Raw genomic sequence first — 19,218 nt, 5'->3', positions numbered from 1 at the left:
AACTCCTCAACAAGCTACATCTGTGCAGTCCCTTAATGCACTTCCACAGGGATTAAACTATCGATTCAGGTTTTGAGATCTAGAGGTCAGATACCGGTTCACTGAAGATTAAAAGCAGTCTTAGCCTTGACTACAAGATTATATTCACCTCTAGCTTAGTTCAACTCAGAGGAAAAGTGGTTTCTAAAAGGGATTTTAAATTGGAAATATCTTTAAAAAAATGTAATTTAAGTCAACCATGCAGCTGTCCATTATTCCTTTGAAAGCACAGCTATAAAGTCACACACTCAGTTTCAGCTTTTCCAAAGGCTTATTAAAAAATAAATGGCTGCTGCTAAATAAGTCACACAATTCTGTAGCAACAGGTAACAATATAACTTCTTGTCCAAAATGGTTTAAAAGACAACTGGATGCCGTTTATAAAAAAAAAAAAAATTAAAATAAAAAAGACTTTTCATCTTTACAAGATGTTTAAGCAGCTTCAATTTTATATAAATTGATTCCTGAGAAATTAGACACCGCTCCCTTACACTCACAGCCTAATGGGTTGCTCTGTGAGAGGCAAACTACCAGTTAGGAAATGATGGAGTGTGGACTGATTTCTGAGTCTAATCATTAACAAGATGTATGCATGCAATAATCACTTTACAAGGAAGCCATACAGTAAGAGTCTAAGCAGAAAACAAGGAACAAGGCCTGAGTTCTTACCAACTGTTTTTCATATCTATCCACCTCATTCTTCTCCATCCAAAATCTTGGCATAGGTATACATACTGGATATTCAGCCTTGTCATATGCATGGATTATAGGTAGGCTAATGGTTATACAAACTGAATAATTACTAAGATTTATATTTGGCTTATCTTACTGAGAATTAAACTCGGGTAATGTCACTTCACCCCTGGATAAGGCAGCAGGCATGTGAATGGTGTGGGACAGGTCAAGCATCTGAACTGGAGCCAACCTTATCAAAGCGACCAAATGCAAACCAGCGGGCCAGGCACCCGAGAGACTGGTAGACTCCACAAGGAAAGGTGAAGAAATAAAACAAAAGAACTGTCTCCACTTGGTCTAGAATGAAATGTATTACAGGGATTTGGTGGTGAGACACTGGCACAGGTTGCCCAGAGAAGCTGTGGATGCCCCATCCCTGGAAGTGTTCAAGGTCAGGTTGGATGGTGCTTTGAGCAACCTGGTCTAGTGGAAGGTGTCCCTGCCCATGGCAGGGGGGGTTGGACGAGATGAGCTTTAAGATCCCTTCCAACCCAAACATTCAATGATTCTATGATTTTAGTATCTACATCAGGCACCAGCAAGTCAGGTTTTACTAACAGCAACAGTCAGCCCACTCACATGGTCAGACAGTATGAGGTTTACTGCAGCCAGACTGGTCAAATTTTAAAAACTCATTATGCAAAATATAATATGTGTATACAAAATAGCACTGTGAATATAAAATAGTATTAATACTTGGAGGGTGGGGGGACAATGCTCTTTACCTTCCAGAAACCACAAGTGTTCCATCATCCAGCAAATATTCTTTCACATTCTCTGGTAGGGGAAGTATAACACTGGAAGAAACAGAAGCATTTCTTTAATAATTTATTATTAATATTACTTGTTAAAATTATAACAAGAGTTGACTAAAAATAACTTGTTTTTTAATAGAACATACCTCAATAACAGTACGTTTCATTCTCTAACACTATGAAAAAAAACATTTCTCTTTCTCCCATCTCATCCCTTCCCAAAAAGCAATGCCCATTTTTCCTCCAGGGAAGTAGAGGAGAAAGAGGCAAAAATTTTAGATGAAATGCACAATGCCCCACTCCTTCAAAGCTCCAGGAAATTCTAAGAAAGAGCATGTGTGGCGGTGAGAAGGAAACAACACATTGCTCAAACCCTTCTGAGATCCAAACCAAGACTTGCCTATTCCACACAAATGTTCCAAAAATACAGGACTATCACTAAACTTACCAAAAATATGCACATGCTAAACACCCAAAACCATATAAGATTAAATGCTTTGATTACTAAGAGCCTGATGTCAGCACTTTTTGATCCAACAGGGCAACTACCTTGAGTTTGACTTTCCTAAGTAGTTCTCGTATACACATTGTGACCTACAGCAGCACCTCAGAAACTGCAGAATTTGCTATAGCTTCCAGAAACACACAGAAACACGAAGGCAGCCACTTGGTTTGGGTGCTCTCTGCCTCAGTTTCTCTGAGCACCCGAGTGGGAGCAGCAGCAGTGTGGTTATCAGCTGGTGCCCAGTGTGGAACCCCAGCAGTGAGGAGAGAGCACAGGAGTGTTGGCCTGCCCCGGGGCTACCCAAACTCCCCCTCAGAGTGTGGGTCTGAGACCCCCGCTCCGGGGACTCCAGATCAAGCCTTCCTCACCTCATCCCAGCACTGCACCCCACATCCCACTCGACCCTGCCCCGACACGAGCCCATTCCCAGCCCCACACAGCCCCCAGACCCGCCCCGCACGGCCTAGGCCTGCCCCCAGCCCCGCACCGCGCCCCTCACCTGCGAATGGTGACGGCCCGGAAGAGCGGGTACCAAAGGGAGAACTGACAGTGCACTACCTGCTCCTTCTTCATCCTCCTCCTCCTCCCCCTCGGCCCGGCTCGGCCCACTTCGCCCCGCTGCTCCCGGAAGCTCCCCCTCCGCCCGGAACCTTCCCCCTGCAGCTCTCGGCGCCACCCGGCCCGCCATCGGCGGCGCACGCGGCGCGACGCCACCCGGACCCGCTTCAGCGGCGCACGCGGGAGTGGCCTCGCCTCGCCTCGCCTCAGCCGCCGCCCGGCCCTGGTGCTGACCGCGGCCCTGGTCCGTCCCGCCCGCGGTGGCGGCTCCCCGCAGCTGCCGGCCCGCTCTCCCGGCCTCGTACGTGTGCGTGGCCCGAGCGGGGGTTTGCGGGCGGTTACGTTGGAAACACGGGTGGCCTGAGGGAAGCCGCGGGTGGTTTTCCTGCCTAGCAGGCTTTGCTGGCTCGCTTTGCATGTGCTTGTGGAAGATCTCATTTCTGCAACGCTGTAACGGAGCTCTACAGCCACAGAGCTTCCTCCCTACCCTCAAGCAGGGCTGCGTTTCGTTTTATTTCGGGGCGAATCGAGTAATAACGGAATAATACGTTCTTTTTTAAGCCCCATGGTTCTGCCGTCGTGTCTGTGCCTGTGTGTTTCCTATATGGAGGGTCGAGTCGTTTCCATCCCATGCTTTCCTCAAATGCTCTCGAATCTGCAGTCCGAGGCCATCTCCCAAAGGCCTCACATGTCAGTTGTCCGCAAGGTCAATAACCGTGTGGGATGCTGCTAACCCTCTTCTGCTTATGCAAGATAGTCTTTGTCGTCGTTGTCTGTCCTGTTATTTTTCCATATTTTATTTGGTGCTGAGCGAGTCATCCACGCTCTCAATGCCATGACAAAAATGAAACATTACCGGTTTTTTCCTTCTTCCTCTCTCCCATCAACTTCTGCGAACTACTTGGTTTTGTTACTAGAATTATAGTGCTGAAGTGCAAGTGCACTGACTGATCGTAACAAGTTTAAAGTGAGTTAGGAGCTTTTAGTGATGTTTCTCTTCAGCGCACCTATCTCAGTGTGCTGTTGGTTAAATCGTGTATAAAACGCTGCCAGTGTCCCTTTGGCACATCCTGTGTAAGAAACCCTGTATTTTGTTTTATCTTGAGCTTGCCTTAGGACACCATTGCTGGGCTTCCATTAAATCTGGTTGCTGTCAGCTGGGATGTGCAGTTTGGATCAGAGAATATCTTTTCAGAATTGTTTTAGAAAAGCTAATCCATCTCTCGTGGCTTGGACCAGTTAATGTAAAGTCCCGATAGCTTGGCTGCTCTCCAAGCTGATTGACAGGGCTCAGTTGGCTTAAGATTTTAACTCCTGGGAAGGATAACTTGGAAACTGTAGCATGGTTGGACGTTGCCTTGAAAGGAAGCCACTTAATAAGAGAACAAGAATAAAGTTAAACCTTTTATAAATGGGATGCCTTTTTCAGGTCTGAGTGTGACTCCCAAATGAAATAAATGGAACAAGTAGCATGATTTTCCAGCAGTAGCCTGTAATGCTAGCCACAAAAATCATCAGAGAAGGCAGAAGCAGGCCAAACATTATTTTTTTCCATAATTTATAGTTCAAGTGCTGTTGGTTTGTGCTAAGAAGGCTGATAAATGTGGACACTGACATATTCTTAAAATTGTGCTGGTAACTATTAAAAATTTATAGTCATAGAGTTGATGTAACCATAAGTCATGTTCCCAGACTGCTGTGCGAGCTGCGTTGCATTTGTAACTCAAATGGTGCAGTGGTAATTTTATGAGATGGTAATTTTGAGACCTTCCTGTCTGAGGGCTGTAAGACAAGGTCTATTCTGAAACCTGACACAGGGCTTTAGAAACATAACATTGTAGTGTTAAGTTTAATTTTCCATTGCAGCTAATTTTATGAACAAAAGGTGTGGCCATCCGTAACAGAGTGACTAATGTGAAGTACAAGAACTGCAGTCTTCACTTAAACAAACAGTATTTCAGCTTTCTAACAGGAGAATTCTCCCTTCTATACAGTCAGCTGAATTGGGAAAAAATTACTTTGGTGGAACTTTTTAAAATGGCACTCATATGTAGAGTTCTTGCACCCACTTGTGGAGGAGATCAAAACTACAGAAGCTGAGATGAGTCTTCCTCTCGTTTTCACCTATTGTAGATTTGAGTGATAATTCAAACCACTGAAGCTGTATAATTTTTGTTATTTTAAGTTGCAAGCCACCCTGGAATCTCTCCACTGCAGAAGAGAGCAAGCTGTGTTGGAAAGAGCTGCTGCCATGAGGTGAGGTTCTAGTATGTGTTTGTAACTGCTATAGGTAAGTACTAATACTGTTGTGCCAACCATTACTGTACCTGCTTGTGGCATTTAGGTACGATTGTGGTAATCTGTGTTTGAGAAGGATACGCTGATACTTGCAGGCTTATGTAGAAGGGTTAGTGTGATCAATGGAACAGGATTTCCTGTGAGGGGAGACTAAAAGGAAGATTTATTCAGCCTCATCAAAAACAGTTTGATAAGGATATGGTTCACTATCTACTCTCTTGATATGTTTATATTGTCAATCAGAAGGGTTATAATTCTTTCCAAACATAGAAGGTGGATTTGTTGTAGCTACATATGTGAGGTTTTTATATTTTTAATGCTGTATACTTCCAGCATCACACAGAGCCTCCTTCAACTGTTTCCTCTGGATGACCAGGAACCTCTTGGAACTGCTTTGCTGGGCTGTGCTTCTTTTGCATAAGTTTGGTGGAAAACTTGATCTTGTATTTTAGAGTCACAGCAGACGACCGAGGCCATTGTCCAGCTACAGCTCTTAAATCCTAAGTGAAGGGAGCTTGAGATGTTACTGGCTCAATAACAAATGGGGAATAGCTAACTGAACTAACACAGGATAGAAATTGCAGGGTAAGCAAGTGAGGTTCTAGAACAGTTTTTCATACAAACAGTAGTAAGGTAGATAGTAAATCTACATAGTTTAAAGACGGAGCTTTATTGCTTTAAGAAAGGATTATAGCACATATTTTTGAAAAAAACGAATTGTGTTTAATAGGTCAGGGTTCCTTTTCAGGACTTTTGTTACCTGAAAACAAATTGAACGTTTGACCACTATGACCTCCTTCATCCAACGCAACTGCCTTAAGGCTTAAGAAAGAGCCTGCCCTGTGTATGTGCTGAGGAAATAGATTCATGTACGTTAGTTTTAATCCTGCTGATAACTAGAAATATTTTGCACTACCTGTTCTTTTTAACTACTTTGTGGAGTTAACACAAATCCAATATGTAAGAAAGCTGATTGTTGCTGCATGCTTTTAAATGTTTTACAAGTATGCAGTGGATGTTATCATGAAAGGATAAAGATGAAGTAAATATTGGAAGTGCTCGGTCAGATGAAATGACCAAGGTGATCACTCACTTGTGGCACTGTTCATTGCTAGAGACCCCACAGAGCCTTATTAAACCCTAGTTGAAGTCAACAGAAAGGTTGCTGTTGACTTTCTGGAAAGTTTACAACCATCAGTATTAAGAATGATAGAGATCTTTAAGATTATCTCATCTCTCCTGGTGTTTAAACTGGTTTGCTTCTTCGCACTGTCTTTTTGCTTATGATTCATGCTGATTTTCAGGACTTCAGTATTACAACTTAATATCAGAGATGAGCTTCCTTGGAGTAAGAGTTTCTATGCTGAAAGCGCCCTGTAGCTCCACAGTGAGATGGGACATTAATGGTAAATCTCTAACGCACTGCATTTTTCTGCTGCCTGGTGTGCCTTTCAGCTAGAACTGGATCAAGAGAGTGAGTGGACAATCTTATCTTCCTCAGGAGCATTGGGATGCAGCTGAGGCATTGAGCTGCAGGTGCAGAGCCTTGCTGGGGCCTGTGTTCGATTGCCTTTTGCACGGTGTTAGCCACATCATTCCCAGTAAGAGAGACTGACGTGCTTTGGTCACAGTAACTCCACGTGCCACCTAGACTTGCAACACAAGGTGACTTTTTGACCTTGTTTTTGGGGGGAATGATTGACTCATTTACATGCTTATTTGTGGTGTGTGTAAGGCAGGTTCTAGTTCTGAGTCTTTCTCAATAGCAAACAGTTTTTACCACTGAAATCCTCTTGGTATAAGGGTTTCTTCCACTTTCACAGTGGAGTGCATAGTCCTGTCGTGGTAGTGCTGTGTTGACAGAGCACATCACCCAGATCAGGATGAAACAATTTGACGTAGCTCAGTTATGTCTCTGCATGTGTCTGGCCTTTGAATAGTTAAGGAGGGTGTCTTCAGCCAGCATAGTTACTCCACAACTGATAGGACTATTACAGCTATGCAAATCAGGGATTTGACCCAAACTTCCGCTTCGCTGAATTATTTGATTCTGAAACCGTCAGGTGGAGCTGAATTGCACTTGCCATGACATGTCCCTAACTTTCTCCAGCAAGTTTTATTTGTTAACATAGAATGCAGAAATGAACCTTTTAACTTTACTCTGAAAGCAAATATTGACTTTGTTTCATAGTAAGCTGGACTTTGCACAGGAGGGAAAAAGCCTGACATTCCTGAAAATGGCAGCAGAGACATCCACAGAAGTTCCAAAACCTACTAGACAGTTCGTCCTTAAAGAACAGGTATAACGTGCTTGGGTTTGACACGTGTTTGTTGTTAAATAATAGTTTTTTGAGACTGATCAGATTGTTTGTGAGTGCAGAGTAAGAAATGCTATAGATGCTGTATGTTTGTAAAATCTATTCAATGGACAAAACACTTCCTCCTGATGGTCAGAGAGTTTAAAAAAGGTGGCGTTTCTCTTTGTTGAAATAATCTTACAAATTATCAGTGGGGAGAGAGAAATCTACAGTGTTGCATTATTTTAAGCTTCTGTTTTTATGATTTTGCAGCTGTTTCTGTATTGTCTGTTGAGGCTGTTTTCAACATTCAGAAATAATGCTGATACTTCTGAGAGACTAAACAAATCGGTCACGAAACCCAGCCTTGTTGTCTGTTCCTTTAAGATGATGAACCGCTAAGAGTTGCCTTAACATTTAGGATTGTGCCTTCTTTGATGCTTTCCAAAAGGGTTTGAATTTAGATAATTACTGTTTTAGACATTAGTAAGGAGGCAGTAAGATTTTTTTCAAAAAAACTGTTCTCGCCTCTTCACGGAATCAGAAGATATCAGGTCCTGAGGAAGGAATTTGGAGATACTTCTGAGGGCTTATTAGGAGCACTTTCACCCTAATTTAAACTGCCTATACTGGTTTCTGTTCTCTTTTAAGTAAATTCTTAAAAGTTAATCTTTGGTGTTAAAGGCAGGTTTGGCAACAGTGTCACACTGTCATTATAATACAAATGTAGTTCCTTTTATCCACTGTTCCTTCCTTGGAATGAACACGGTCTGGTAATTTCTTTAGGTTTCAAGGTACAAAACTTTTCCAGTTAAGAAGAGACTCACATTGTGGAGGTATATTTATGGTTTTTCCCTTTGGGTGGTTTTTTTAATATGAATATTTCTCAAGCAAAAAGGGTTTTGTTTTGGTAAGCTTTTTGGGTTTTCTGTTAAGACCCTTGTTTTTGCAGGTAACGTTTTCATCTAATCCTTTTTTTTTTTTCTTCCATAATGCCTCTTAGTTCTTCTCCTTTGGAATATTGTACTCTTTGGTGTCATTGGAAGTTTGTAATTAGAACTTACATATCTTAAGCTATTTAGTTTTTTCAGTCATTTTGTGGGATTAATACAGGAGAGTATTTACCGTGCCTCTGCCAGTGGCCCTTATATTAAAAGTGGTTCTGTAACTCTTCAGTAACTATGTGGTCTGATGTTGGAATATCTCCTTCCGCAAAAGCAGCAGCTGATCTTATTTCCTTCTTCCTGTTTCTGGGAACCCACAGTCAGGCTGTTGTAAGCAAAAGCAGATGTTATTTGCCCATCAAAGTACTAGATAAAACAATAAAAATAACTCATTCTAAAACTGAGTATGGTAAGTGCAACACATCTTGCAAAGTGTCCTTAGGCCCTGAGTGGGGGATTTAGCAGAGCAGAAGTTACGCTTCTGGGCCAGCTTCCGCAGGTGTTACTGGTGCACCCGATGAGGCGGGTGACAAAATTCTCTTTTTCTTCTAGGGAAACCCGTCAACTTTCACTTTTCTCACCCTGTAGGCTGTTTGCGTCAGGAGTTTCACCAAACTTTAGAGGACTGTGGAACATTTCCATTGTAAATATTTATGGTACATGCCCTACAGTAGTTTTTAATTATTGCTCCATGACAGTAGAGGCCAAAAGCTGTACTTACTTAAGAATATCTGATTAAAACCAAGACACTAAGACACTTTGTTTGAATTTGTTCGGTTTGACAGGTAAAACTTTTTTTTTTAGCTTGGAAAGGTCTAATTTCTTACAGATGAGGGATTTATTTTTATCTCTGAGATTCCTGGGGACAGTGATGTGGTTCTGATTTCAGCCACTTTCTTCTTTCTGCTTAGCAAGCAATAACTTGGTGAGAGGGGCAATGGTCTGCCAGTTCTGTTGAGTGCTGCAGCAATATGGGACTGTAATCAGTAATCCAGTCCGTTGTGTTCTCTGCAAGGTTTAAAAAAATTCATTAGCAGAAAACATTTGGCTGTGTTTACTTAACTGAAGTATTTATATTCCACGCCTTGGCCAACCAATAGAACTTGATTTTCCTCTATTTCTCTTTTGGATCTTCCTGTACTCTAGTTCTGCAGTGATTTAGGAGTGAATGCAAAGCTATTTAAAATATTCCTGAATGCTTCCAAAGGGAATTGCTTCTTCTACCTATAATGAGCATAATATACTTCATCTTCCCCTCACCTGCTGTTTTTGTGACCATGAAGCCATTAAAAAGCCCTTTTGCAAGCACACAGCTCTCCTTTTCCAATTCCTGTTACGTGGAAATATGCTTCCAAAAGAAATGCCAAAACTCCTATGTGTAAAATACGTGCAGCCATGTTCACAACCATAGGAGTGGTGGTGTTCTTTCAATTGCCTATCAAAATAATTGTTCGGAAGGACCATTGTAAGAATGACATGAGTTGATCCAGCTCAGTTATAATTTACTGGATGCCTGAATCACTTCTGATTTGCCTTCTGCCTCCAGCTGATACTATACTGAGGCTCTGCTCCCTAGTTACAGCTGCATCATGTACTACATTGCATTTCACTATATTCCTGTTTTAGCTGGCGAATCTCTCATTTTTAAGCTCAAGATCCGCACAGCCACACAGGCCCTATTTGCTCCTTGTCCGGCACTAGAGGACTGTAGCGTGCCAACCGCGTGACTGGCCTCTCGGACTTCATCCTTTGCTACAGTTTAATGTTGTGGGGTTTTTCCCAGATCCTCTTGCTTAGGCTTGCTCTGTTGCTGTCAGCAGTGTGTCTCATTAGGCAATAGCAAGTGATTTGTTCACCTTACTGGTTACTTCTGATTTCTGTGGTCAGACCTGTGGCCAACTTGATACAGACTTCTGGAGACAAGCTTCTTGTCTGCCTATACCTTTAGCAAAGCTTAAAATAAAATACTTATTTTAATAAGTAAATTGCTGGGCTAGTACCTAGGGATTTTCCCCTTTTAAAGGAATTACATAGAAGATGAGGAAACATCACAGGGCAAATAACTCATTTAGCTCAGAAAGGATGTTTTGTAACAACGTTAATGCCAAGCATTCAGTCAGCAGCTCTCAGAAACCCTAAAAGGGCAGGTGTGTATCACAGCTCGCAGGTGCAGAAACAGCAGTTACACAAAGCTGCCTTCTGAGATCATGGCAAGAAGAGTTTCAAAATAGTTTGGGTTTCAGTCTTGCATGCTTAGCCATTATGCCATTCTCTCTGATAACTGGGCACTCGTAATCACCAGCGTCACTAAAGCCTCTGCTGACCAGCGACTCTTTTTCAGCTGAAATGTGACCTTTGCAAAATCCTTCTAAAAAGTTGAAGACTTTCCAGTACATAAAAACCCACTGAATTAATTGAAACATGGTTATAAAAGTCATATTAGGAAAAGTTACTGAGCCTATTTTCTATTCCTATTCAAGAACTCAGAGTAAATATTTTTTTTCCGTAATAGCTACAGGAATGTTGTTGCGTGTTCCTGCATGTGTTCTGATGCTGAGATTTTGTCTTCAAAAGAATCCAAAAATAGTTGTGTTGTTTCTTCCCTTCGCCCCCAAATATCTTTGGGATTAATCTTATAATGTATTTAACAAAGAATTCTTTATTTTAGGTAATTGCAGAAAGAAAATGGTTGAAGCTTGAAGAAACAACTTATACTGATGCCTTTGGTAAAACCAGGTAATTGCCTTTCTGGTGTTTCAGATTCCTGTAATGTTCCCAGTCGGACAGACTAGCCCCAGGCTAGAGAATATGAGCATTACAGAGCGATTACTCAGCGCAAGATGAGATCTATTGTTGCGCAATTCCTTTATAGTTTGTGCTGTTCAGAGAAAAAATAACCTTGCTCTTGCAGATGTGTGAGCATGTGGGATCACATTTGGCTCCCAAATTCTTTCAGGCCCATTGGACCCTGGTTTGCCGTGCATTTTCTGTTCCTTGTAAAGGCGCTGTGCAGAAGCGAGTTCTCGCCGTGCAACTAGGCTGTGATGGTCAGAGGGTCCATCCCTTGGCTTTTCTGGTTCTTCATTAAGGGCTGCTTTTTCCCTGCCGCCAGTGCTGGGACTTGCATATACTATTCATACGTTACTGTCCTCTTGTGTATTACCACACCTGTCCAATTCTTTTCTATGCTTTAGTTTTGCTGTATTTATCTAGACGTGACCACACAACTTTATTTCCTTCCTCTTGATGTATTAGATTCTGTCTGGATTGCTTTCTCTAGTGCCTCCAGTTCATCAGCAAGGTATCCTTTTAAAAAATAGCAAAGATTAGAGCTTTTGTGAAAGAATTTTTATTGCTGGTGCATTTTTGGTTTTTACTCATCTCATTGCTTATTTGAGAGAGAAACTTCGGTCTTCCTTGCCTGCGTGCTCCTCGTGTGCTCAGGTACCCAAGCTGAGAGTTCACAATAACTTACACCATAAACCTTATGCAAAAGCAAGATAAAAGATAGGACACAGGTGGTCTTGATACAAAACTGTCTTTCAAAATCTGATATGTTTAATATAGAAATTGCTTTATTTTGCATTTTTCCAGGATCACTTTTATAAGACTTGCCTGTTCTGTGACAACCATTTATGTCTTTCTCTCTCCCTTCTTTAAGCAGGCAAACCAAAATGATACCTGACATTTTTTAGTGCCAGCGCATGATGGGGCTTGCCTAAGGGCAGCTGTTTTCTTATGGGGGCTCACTGTGTGATGGTGTATTTTGCTTTTAAATGACAACAGCAAGGGTAGAAGAATACTTAACAAATAAAAAGGATGCTGTTGCTTTTAATGTATTAATCTGTTCTATTCTCTGTGTTAAACAGAACTTGGGAAACAGTAAAGCGTACTGGCAACAAAAAGGGCATTTCAGCTGATGGTAAGACATTGGTGACTTTTTTGTTTGCAATTTTTCCTCTGAAAGTTCTTCTGATAAACTCAGAGTGCAGAGTTAGAGCTGATCTCTTTCTGAATTAATGAGGTTGTGGAACAAATAGCTCTGCAGAGCTCTACCCCTGAGCTAATGAAACACTAACTTCAGTGCTGAAGAGTCAGAACCTTACTGGGAGTGTTTTCCCAAGACTGTTGTATTCACTTCAGAACAATGGAGCAATTTCAAAGACACAATGGATGCCCTGATACGGAGACCCTCATAGACTGATGAACTGGGTGTGCTGTTAGGGGCTGGGATCCAGTTCTCTTTGGGCAAAAGAGGGACATGGTTTAGTCATGAAAGGCATAGGAGGGGGTTCTGTTAAATGGCTTCCACAGTCTCTGCAGGCAAGAGAGTCCTTCCCTAGGTATTGGTGGGCTCCGGCTTGGTCTTGCTGGTATGTGTGCCTCCTGTTTGCTGGGGTACTTTGAAGGTCCCGTTTTGAGCTTTTATCTCTCATCACGTTTATAAAAGATGCTTAAATTCTTAGTTCAGGATTCTGGAGCAGGCACCTACGTGTTTAATGCTCAGAGTAACAGTACTTGTGTCCCCTTCCAGATCTAGCACTAAATCCTCGCTTTCTGCTATGCTCATACTTGTGTCTTCTGTCACTGTTGCAGGTGTAGCAGTGATAGCTGTGCTACAGAGGACTCTCCACTACGACTGTGTTGTCCTAGTGAAACAGTTCAGGCCCCCAATTAACGGCTATTGCTTGGAATTTCCTGCAGGTAAGTGACTGAAACATTAAGATGAGTCACAAAGCTGACAGATAAGTGTGTTTAGATGTGCTTGGAGCATCAGTCTTAATGAAGTAGCTCAAACGAGAAGATAGTGGTGAGCTCTGTAGCTCAGTGTGCTATTCAGAGATAGGAATATGTGACAACGAAGGATACAAAATAAACATAGTTCATTTTAGCAGATTGCAGACATTTTGCACAATAGCCCATTAGTAGAATATGGCATTTCCTCCACTCTACTTTCTGTAAGAGCCGAAGCATTTCGCTTCCTTTGCTCATGAGAATATTAATGCCATTTCCTGGGAAGGTAGCATGCTCCTGTAGATAATCAGTTGAAGACACAGGCAGCAGCATGATGGATACTGGAACCGGAGTCCTTCCTACCGCCTCAGTCTATCCCTCTCTAAAAATAGGGTAGTAACAATGTTTTACCTCATTTGTAAAGCTGGATTTAGATCTCGGGGTGGGTGCTGTGGTTAAGTGCTAACTTTTTAATTGTTCTTTTGTATTATCTCACAGGCCTCATTGAAGAAAATGAGACTGCGGAAAGTGCAGCATTGCGAGAGTTGGAAGAAGAAACTGGGTACAAGGGCGAAGTCGTTGAATGTACTCCAGGTCTCTGCTTTATTCCTATTTTTCCGAAGCTAATTCTGTCTGTGATGAGTACTCTAAATGTCTGAAATGCTCTAAACCAAAGGAAAAATCTATGCAGAGAAGCCTATGCAGATTAGCAGAGAGCAGTATCCCATGGCTGTACCAATGGGACTTTGGTCCTTTATGAGTCAGTTGCTTAACTGTTCAACGTACAGGACTAAAGTAACAATTCCATGCCTGTAGGGGAAAACTTTGCCTTTAAGATCCTTTCCACAAAACCCGGTTATTCAAGCAGGGATTTGGCATGTTAGTATAAAGGTCTAAATTGCTGGGCTTAATGTGAACAACATCCATGAATTTAGGTAGGAGAAATAGCTGCGCGATGCAGTCCGAGGGAGGTCACACTCACGTCAGCGGGGGGGGAGTGTGTGATGGTGCTCACACTCTCCAACCAGGAAGGAGGAAAGCAGAGAATAATTGGAGTAAATCCACAGATCCTTTGGAATGTTATTGTTGCCAATCCGACATAAAACAAAATAAAGGCAAAATGAAGGTCATAAATACAACTTCAGAAGGTAGGTAGAAAGGTGAGGCAGCTTGCGTAGGATTTCAAGGAAGTGCCGTTACAGTTGAGCCTTGGCTCTTGGTGATCCAGTACAACTGCGTGCTGGGGACTAGGAGGGACAGAGGCAGGTGATGGCAAAATTACACTCTGATGGCTGAGGAAGTCTATAAGGGAACTACAGTTACCGTTTAATCTTCAGCCTATGGAATAGAAAGTAGACCTAGGAGCTGAAAACAAGGCTTACGAGGAATCTGTAGAAGAACTGAGAATTACAGAAACACTACTTTTAAGAACTTGTGAAAACAAACTTTTCGCAACTCTTCCAGCGTGAACTTCTGTCAAATGTACATTCTCCTGTTGTATCAGACATGTTTCTGTGAAAGCTTTTGTTAAAATGTCAAGATGCCCGACTTCTGCTTTTGAAAAATGAACTTCTACATGTGCTTGTTGGCAGCTCTCTGCTTGGACCCAGGCCTGTCAAACAGCACAACACACATCGTGAGCGTCACCATTAATGGTGATGAGGCTGAGAATACAAGACCTAAGCAAAAACTCGGTGAGTTTTGCCCACTTACGTGAAAATTCCAAGGTGACAACAAAACAGCGGGTTTAACAGAACTACCCCTACCGCTGGCACCTCTTCTGTCCTGGCTGATTTAGATCCCATACATCCTTCAAATCCTATCCTGCAGTCTAGATAAGCAGAGCTGTGTTCCTTTGCTGAATTCACTGGGGAGGCTTAGGTGTTAAGTGTCAAGTGTCAGGTTTTGGCGTACCCAGAATGAGAAACTGAGGTGCCAAACTTTGGTGAGAGCCATAAGCACTTGTGAACCTACGTATTCCTCTTAGTTGTGGCTGGACCCTGGAAATAACTACAGCATCACTCACCATCAGTCAGCTACTGAAATGCTTTTTAGTTGTAAACTCAAGTGTATTTCAAAATCTGTAACTTGCTACTTTTTTTTTTACTTGCAGATGATGGAGGTACGTTACGTAGCTGTGCTCACAGGGACAGTAAGGTCCAGTGTGATCTTCATATGGCGGGTTTTGCTTAGAAAATGTCAGTTAAAAATGGTTATTTGGCTTCGTTAATCTCCTGACCATAATCAAACATGCATGAGATTGGCTTTGGGCCTAGACATGGGGCACTATTCACTCAAGTATTGCTCCTATAGCACCAGTATCGCAGGAAATACAAATTACTGGATCCACAACAGCCCCAAAGACAACCAGTTCAGACAGGCCGGGGAGGTGTAAGTCAACACAAATTCATCAAGCACAAACCCTTTGCCTTTGTGCTGGTTTGCTCTTCAAATGCATCCGCAATCCATTACTGTACCGGTATAAGCCAAACCCAAGCCCACTGCAACAGTAGGTTTTCCATTCTCAGAAGGGAGAAGGTCTCATTTTAGAAGGATTCTCATCCTCCGTAGCTCTCAGCTACACTGTTTTTTCCAGTTGCTTTCTGCCAAACCTGTTTTTTAATGACCCCAGTCACTGCCTTCCCTCCTTTAATCGATTTTTCTGTGATACATGAGGGCTCACGGCTTTTGGATGCTGATGAGCATTAAGCCAGTTTGTTTCCCCTTCGAAGTTGTAAGAAACAGGACGCCAAGGTAGACTTTGCTACTGTTCACTAAATTAAAGGTGCATACAATTTTTTTTTCTTCTCTCCTAGAATTTGTGGAAGTTATTTCACTTCCAAAGAATGACCTACTGCAAAGAATTGATGGTAAGAGCTTTCTGACACATTTGGTGCACTAATGTGAGCTTCAGGAAGCCCTTGGCTTCTCTTCTCATAGCAACTCGTGGCATTTCCCAGCCTAGAATACTGTGTCTTAAAAAGCTGTGAGGGACTTGGCCAGGTAACAGTTAGTGATAGCACGAGGTGTCAGCATTAAGGATTCGTGTCTGGCATGCTATACATCGTCATTTTCATAAAGGACTTATGTTTCTGTAGAGAAGTTTTAACAGCATTTTTTTTTCTTAAATTTTCAGAACTAGTAGCCGAAGAACATATTGCAGTGGATGCCAGGGTTTATACTTACGCCTTGGCCCTGAAGCGTGCAGCGGAAAAACCGCTCCAAGTTCCTTTTATGAAGTTCTAAAACTAGAGGATAAGAAATTTTGTTGAAAGCTGCCCAATTCAGAGGGCTTAGAAGCATAACTCTTCTTGTAATAAAGGTCCTTTGCTTTACTCGTAGAGCAAAAAAAAAAAGTATTTGTAGGAACAATTCTGGTCTTTTTATCTGTAATTAATGTAACTGACAAAAAGCATTTATTCTCACTGCTCATGATATCAAACCTTGGCAGAATAATCATAATAAAAATGCTGTTTAATTTTCAGAATGGCTTGTTTCTCACTGTATTTCACTGCACTTATACTGAAACGTAAGGAAGATGCTTCAGTAACTGCAGCTGATGCAGTAATGCTGTCCGTTCAAAAGGAGGAAGGCAGCAGGAAGAGCTTCCCTTGTCCACCAGCAGTGTCATCTGGACAACTCGAGGTCACTTTCTGCAGTAGGAGTAGCAACAGCTGCACAGGGACACAGGGGGTGTGTGCTCTGGCTGCAGCATTCGAAACTGCAGCTTCAGGAACTTCCTTTTACGACTTAGACCTGAGGAGCTGCTTCCTTCTCCTAGCCTTTTCTCTGGAAAGAGAAAATTGGTTTGTTTGATCTAAGCAAACGCAGGCTCTGACAATGATGGTGACAGTACAACAAAGGAGCCGGTGGTGCAAACCAGAACGGTGTAGGACCCAGCCTGGGGAGTCTGTTTAAGGTATGGGCTTCCTTACGTGCCCTGAGATGAGATGGCTCTCCCTCTCCCTAAGACACATCCCTGTACCCAGGCGGCACCTCACTTCAGACACAGATTTACCCTTTGAGGTAAATCTGCTGCCAAACAAACCAACCTGCCGTGTACCTGTGCGCTGCCGACTGCTTCCAGTTACGTACCCCACCACCACCACTTAAAGGTCAGGATCTGAGTTGTAATAAACACACGCGAATATCAAAGTCTTGCCTCTGAAATAAATTTGGATGAGCACAGATAGAAAGGAAGACTTCCCTAGCTTAGAAACGAGGCAGAAAACGTGCTTAGGATTTTCTTACCGTCACAAACAGCACGAACTTACTTTCAAGTTAAGCATGAGAGAAGACAGAAGAGATCAAACTGTGAAATCAAAGGGGAAAAGTCATTGATTACAGCTGAGCAGAAACGCTCAATTTTAAGGGAAGGAATCGTAAGATTTGGTTTTTAATTAAGGCTGCTAAAAAACAATCAGAATTATACTCTGGAAAGAGAAAGGATAAAGATTAAAAAAAAGAAGGAGCCTTCCAGACCTACCTCACTACCAAAGCATGTTAGAAATGATCAAAAACTGCCTACGAGTTACATCTAGCACAGATCAGACACAGGAGAGAGCTTAATTAAATAAGTTTATTGTCTAACGTTTACAGTTGTTACACTGCCACTGTAAAGTGCGACAACATAAATAAATTTCCAGGAGGAACTCCACGTCCCCCCCTTCCCCTTCTACGAACACTGCTTTGGGAACCAGGCCTTGTTCTTTAGACTCACAGAAGCGAGGTGGACGTGAAGTTTCAGTGGCGCAGTTTTCACAAGTACATGTTTAAACAAAACCACTGGGCTGACCTGCCAGCGTGACGGCGGCGAGCGCGCTGTCTCACAGCAGGCAGGCCGCCCGGGGCCTGGCGATGCAGCAAATCCACCACAGAACCAGTTCACAGGTGAGATGAGTATCAGTCTCCAGTAAAATGTTTGCTTGTCCACCCTTAGAGCTAAGAGAAAGGTGCCTGGGTGGAGACACCGCAAAGGAATAAGGAGCACCGAGTTCAATGATGGGGAAACACATGTTAAAAAAGTATAAAAAAATTAATGTAAAATACAGGCTGCAAATAAATTTTGTGAAGAGTACTGGCACGTGGCAATCTGAGCTCAGATTTTTATTTATCCTATTAAGGACAGGGAAAGAAATTTAAGATTTTAATGCTGTGCACAAAAATGTTTACTGATATCGAACTGATACATTTTCCCATCTCACTGTAGCGTCTGAACAGCAAGGGAGATGATTGGTTTCCAGCATTACAGGCAACACTAGATAATACTTAAACAAGATAATGTAAACTTTATTCTTAAGGCAGCTGGTACTAATGCTGCACACAGGCATTGCTCAATGCCCACTCCACTGATGGGACATGGAGCGCTTTAAAACAAGAAAAAAGAAAACAGCATTGTTGGACTACGTGACACATGTGGTCAAAATACTTTCCCCTTCACACAAACCATGACGTATTTGGACATCTAGAAAAATAATGCGCCTACTCCTCCAACTTCAGCCTGTTCTTTTACAAATATTTCAAAATACTGATAAATAATAGTGACTGCAAGCAGAATGCCAGTGCCGGACCCAATGGCTCCCAGAAAGTCAGCCAATACTGAAAGGGCACCGATGCACAAACCGCCGAACGCGGCTGCTGTAGGGATGTACCTGCACCAAGGGAAAACAAAGAAAAGAAAACGGTATTCCTAGTCAGGGATTTTCATCCAAGGAGTCCAACAATACACCTACTGCTAAAATAACCAACTAGAATATTGAGCAACAAATCTAGTGTTGCAAAGGCAACTCTGCAAAGAGCTAATGGCTCTTACTACCTTCCGTATTTGCACAAAGCAGAAACTAAAATAAATATTCACTGATAGAAAAGCTGTGTGAATAACTGAACACTGGCGAAGCTTTTCAATTAGAAGTATAACGATTTTATACGTATGCATGCTGTGTAACCTCCACAGGACCAAGAATAACTACGTTGACTTAAATATGCAGGGATCAATCTACCTTTCAATATAGATCTGCAGGCTTTGCAATACTGCACAAAATACTGCTTTTGTAGTGCCATCTTAGCTCAGTAACAGCAAATTAAAGACCTGTAAAAATCAAGGTATCTTCCTTTTACAAACAGGGAAGAGATTCAACCCACATTCTCTCATTACGCCACCTAAACGAAAGATACTACAGGTTAATCTCTTACCTACTGCTATAAAGATCTGCACTGCTACGAAAGGCGTCAGCCGAATGGGAAGAGTTGTGACATTTGCAGTGGAAGGAGGTTTTTGCGTCTGCTCGAGCTGACACCTCCCAGCTCCCTCAGCCCCCCAGCACAGCGGCGCCACTGGCCTCAGCCTGCCCTTA

The 19,218-nt window shown here is 42.4% G+C and overlaps 3 protein-coding genes across 7 annotated transcripts in view; 1 reads left to right on the top strand and 2 right to left on the bottom strand.

Moving 5' to 3' along the window:
* CDC123 (cell division cycle 123) overlaps positions 1 to 2,697 on the bottom strand; it is a 56,627-nt gene extending 53,930 nt beyond the window's left edge. The window contains exons 1-2 of one of the 2 annotated variants that reach the window (XM_064443118.1): positions 2,534 to 2,697; positions 1,500 to 1,571 (exon numbers count right to left, since the gene is read on the bottom strand). In XM_064443118.1, the coding sequence (XP_064299188.1) occupies positions 1,500 to 1,571; positions 2,534 to 2,607 (146 nt within the window). In that variant the 5' untranslated portion in view covers positions 2,608 to 2,697. The remainder of the gene's footprint in view (positions 1 to 1,499; positions 1,572 to 2,533) is intronic. The other variant, XM_064443128.1, reaches the window with a different exon arrangement.
* Positions 2,698 to 2,783: 86 nt separating this feature from the next.
* On the top strand, positions 2,784 to 16,487 carry NUDT5 (nudix hydrolase 5). Of its 3 annotated transcripts, XR_010371544.1 has the most exons (11): positions 2,784 to 2,893; positions 4,726 to 4,848; positions 6,392 to 6,555; positions 7,082 to 7,190; positions 10,800 to 10,867; positions 12,001 to 12,053; positions 12,728 to 12,835; positions 13,364 to 13,459; positions 14,458 to 14,559; positions 14,979 to 15,735; positions 16,002 to 16,349. XR_010371544.1 is itself a non-coding variant. In XM_009511123.2 (9 exons), the coding sequence occupies exons 1-9, from the start codon at positions 7,128 to 7,130 to the stop codon at positions 16,109 to 16,111; spliced, it is 663 nt and encodes a 220-aa protein (XP_009509418.1). In that variant the 5' UTR covers positions 7,082 to 7,127; the 3' UTR covers positions 16,112 to 16,349. The 3 variants fall into 3 exon arrangements, 1 of the variants encoding a protein (XP_009509418.1); XM_009511123.2 differs by lacking the exons at positions 2,784 to 2,893; positions 4,726 to 4,848; positions 6,392 to 6,555 and having other exon boundaries at positions 14,979 to 14,987; positions 15,682 to 15,735; XR_010371543.1 differs by lacking the exons at positions 2,784 to 2,893; positions 4,726 to 4,848; positions 6,392 to 6,555; positions 16,002 to 16,349 and adding an exon at positions 16,351 to 16,487.
* SEC61A2 (SEC61 translocon subunit alpha 2) overlaps positions 16,189 to 19,218 on the bottom strand; it is an 18,004-nt gene continuing 14,974 nt past the window's right edge. The window contains exon 12 of one of the 2 annotated variants that reach the window (XM_064443148.1): positions 16,189 to 17,177. In XM_064443148.1, coding sequence (XP_064299218.1) covers positions 17,147 to 17,177 — 31 coding nt within the window. In that variant the 3' untranslated portion in view covers positions 16,189 to 17,146. Of the gene's footprint in view, positions 17,178 to 17,430; positions 18,517 to 19,218 lie in introns of those variants that run through there. The other variant, XM_064443139.1, reaches the window with a different exon arrangement.

The sequence above is a fragment of the Phalacrocorax carbo genome, chromosome 1, assembly GCF_963921805.1.
Source record: "Phalacrocorax carbo chromosome 1, bPhaCar2.1, whole genome shotgun sequence".
NCBI lineage: Eukaryota > Metazoa > Chordata > Aves > Suliformes > Phalacrocoracidae > Phalacrocorax > Phalacrocorax carbo.
Note: the sequence above shows the minus strand (reverse complement) of the source record. Positions and strands in the feature narration are given on the sequence as shown.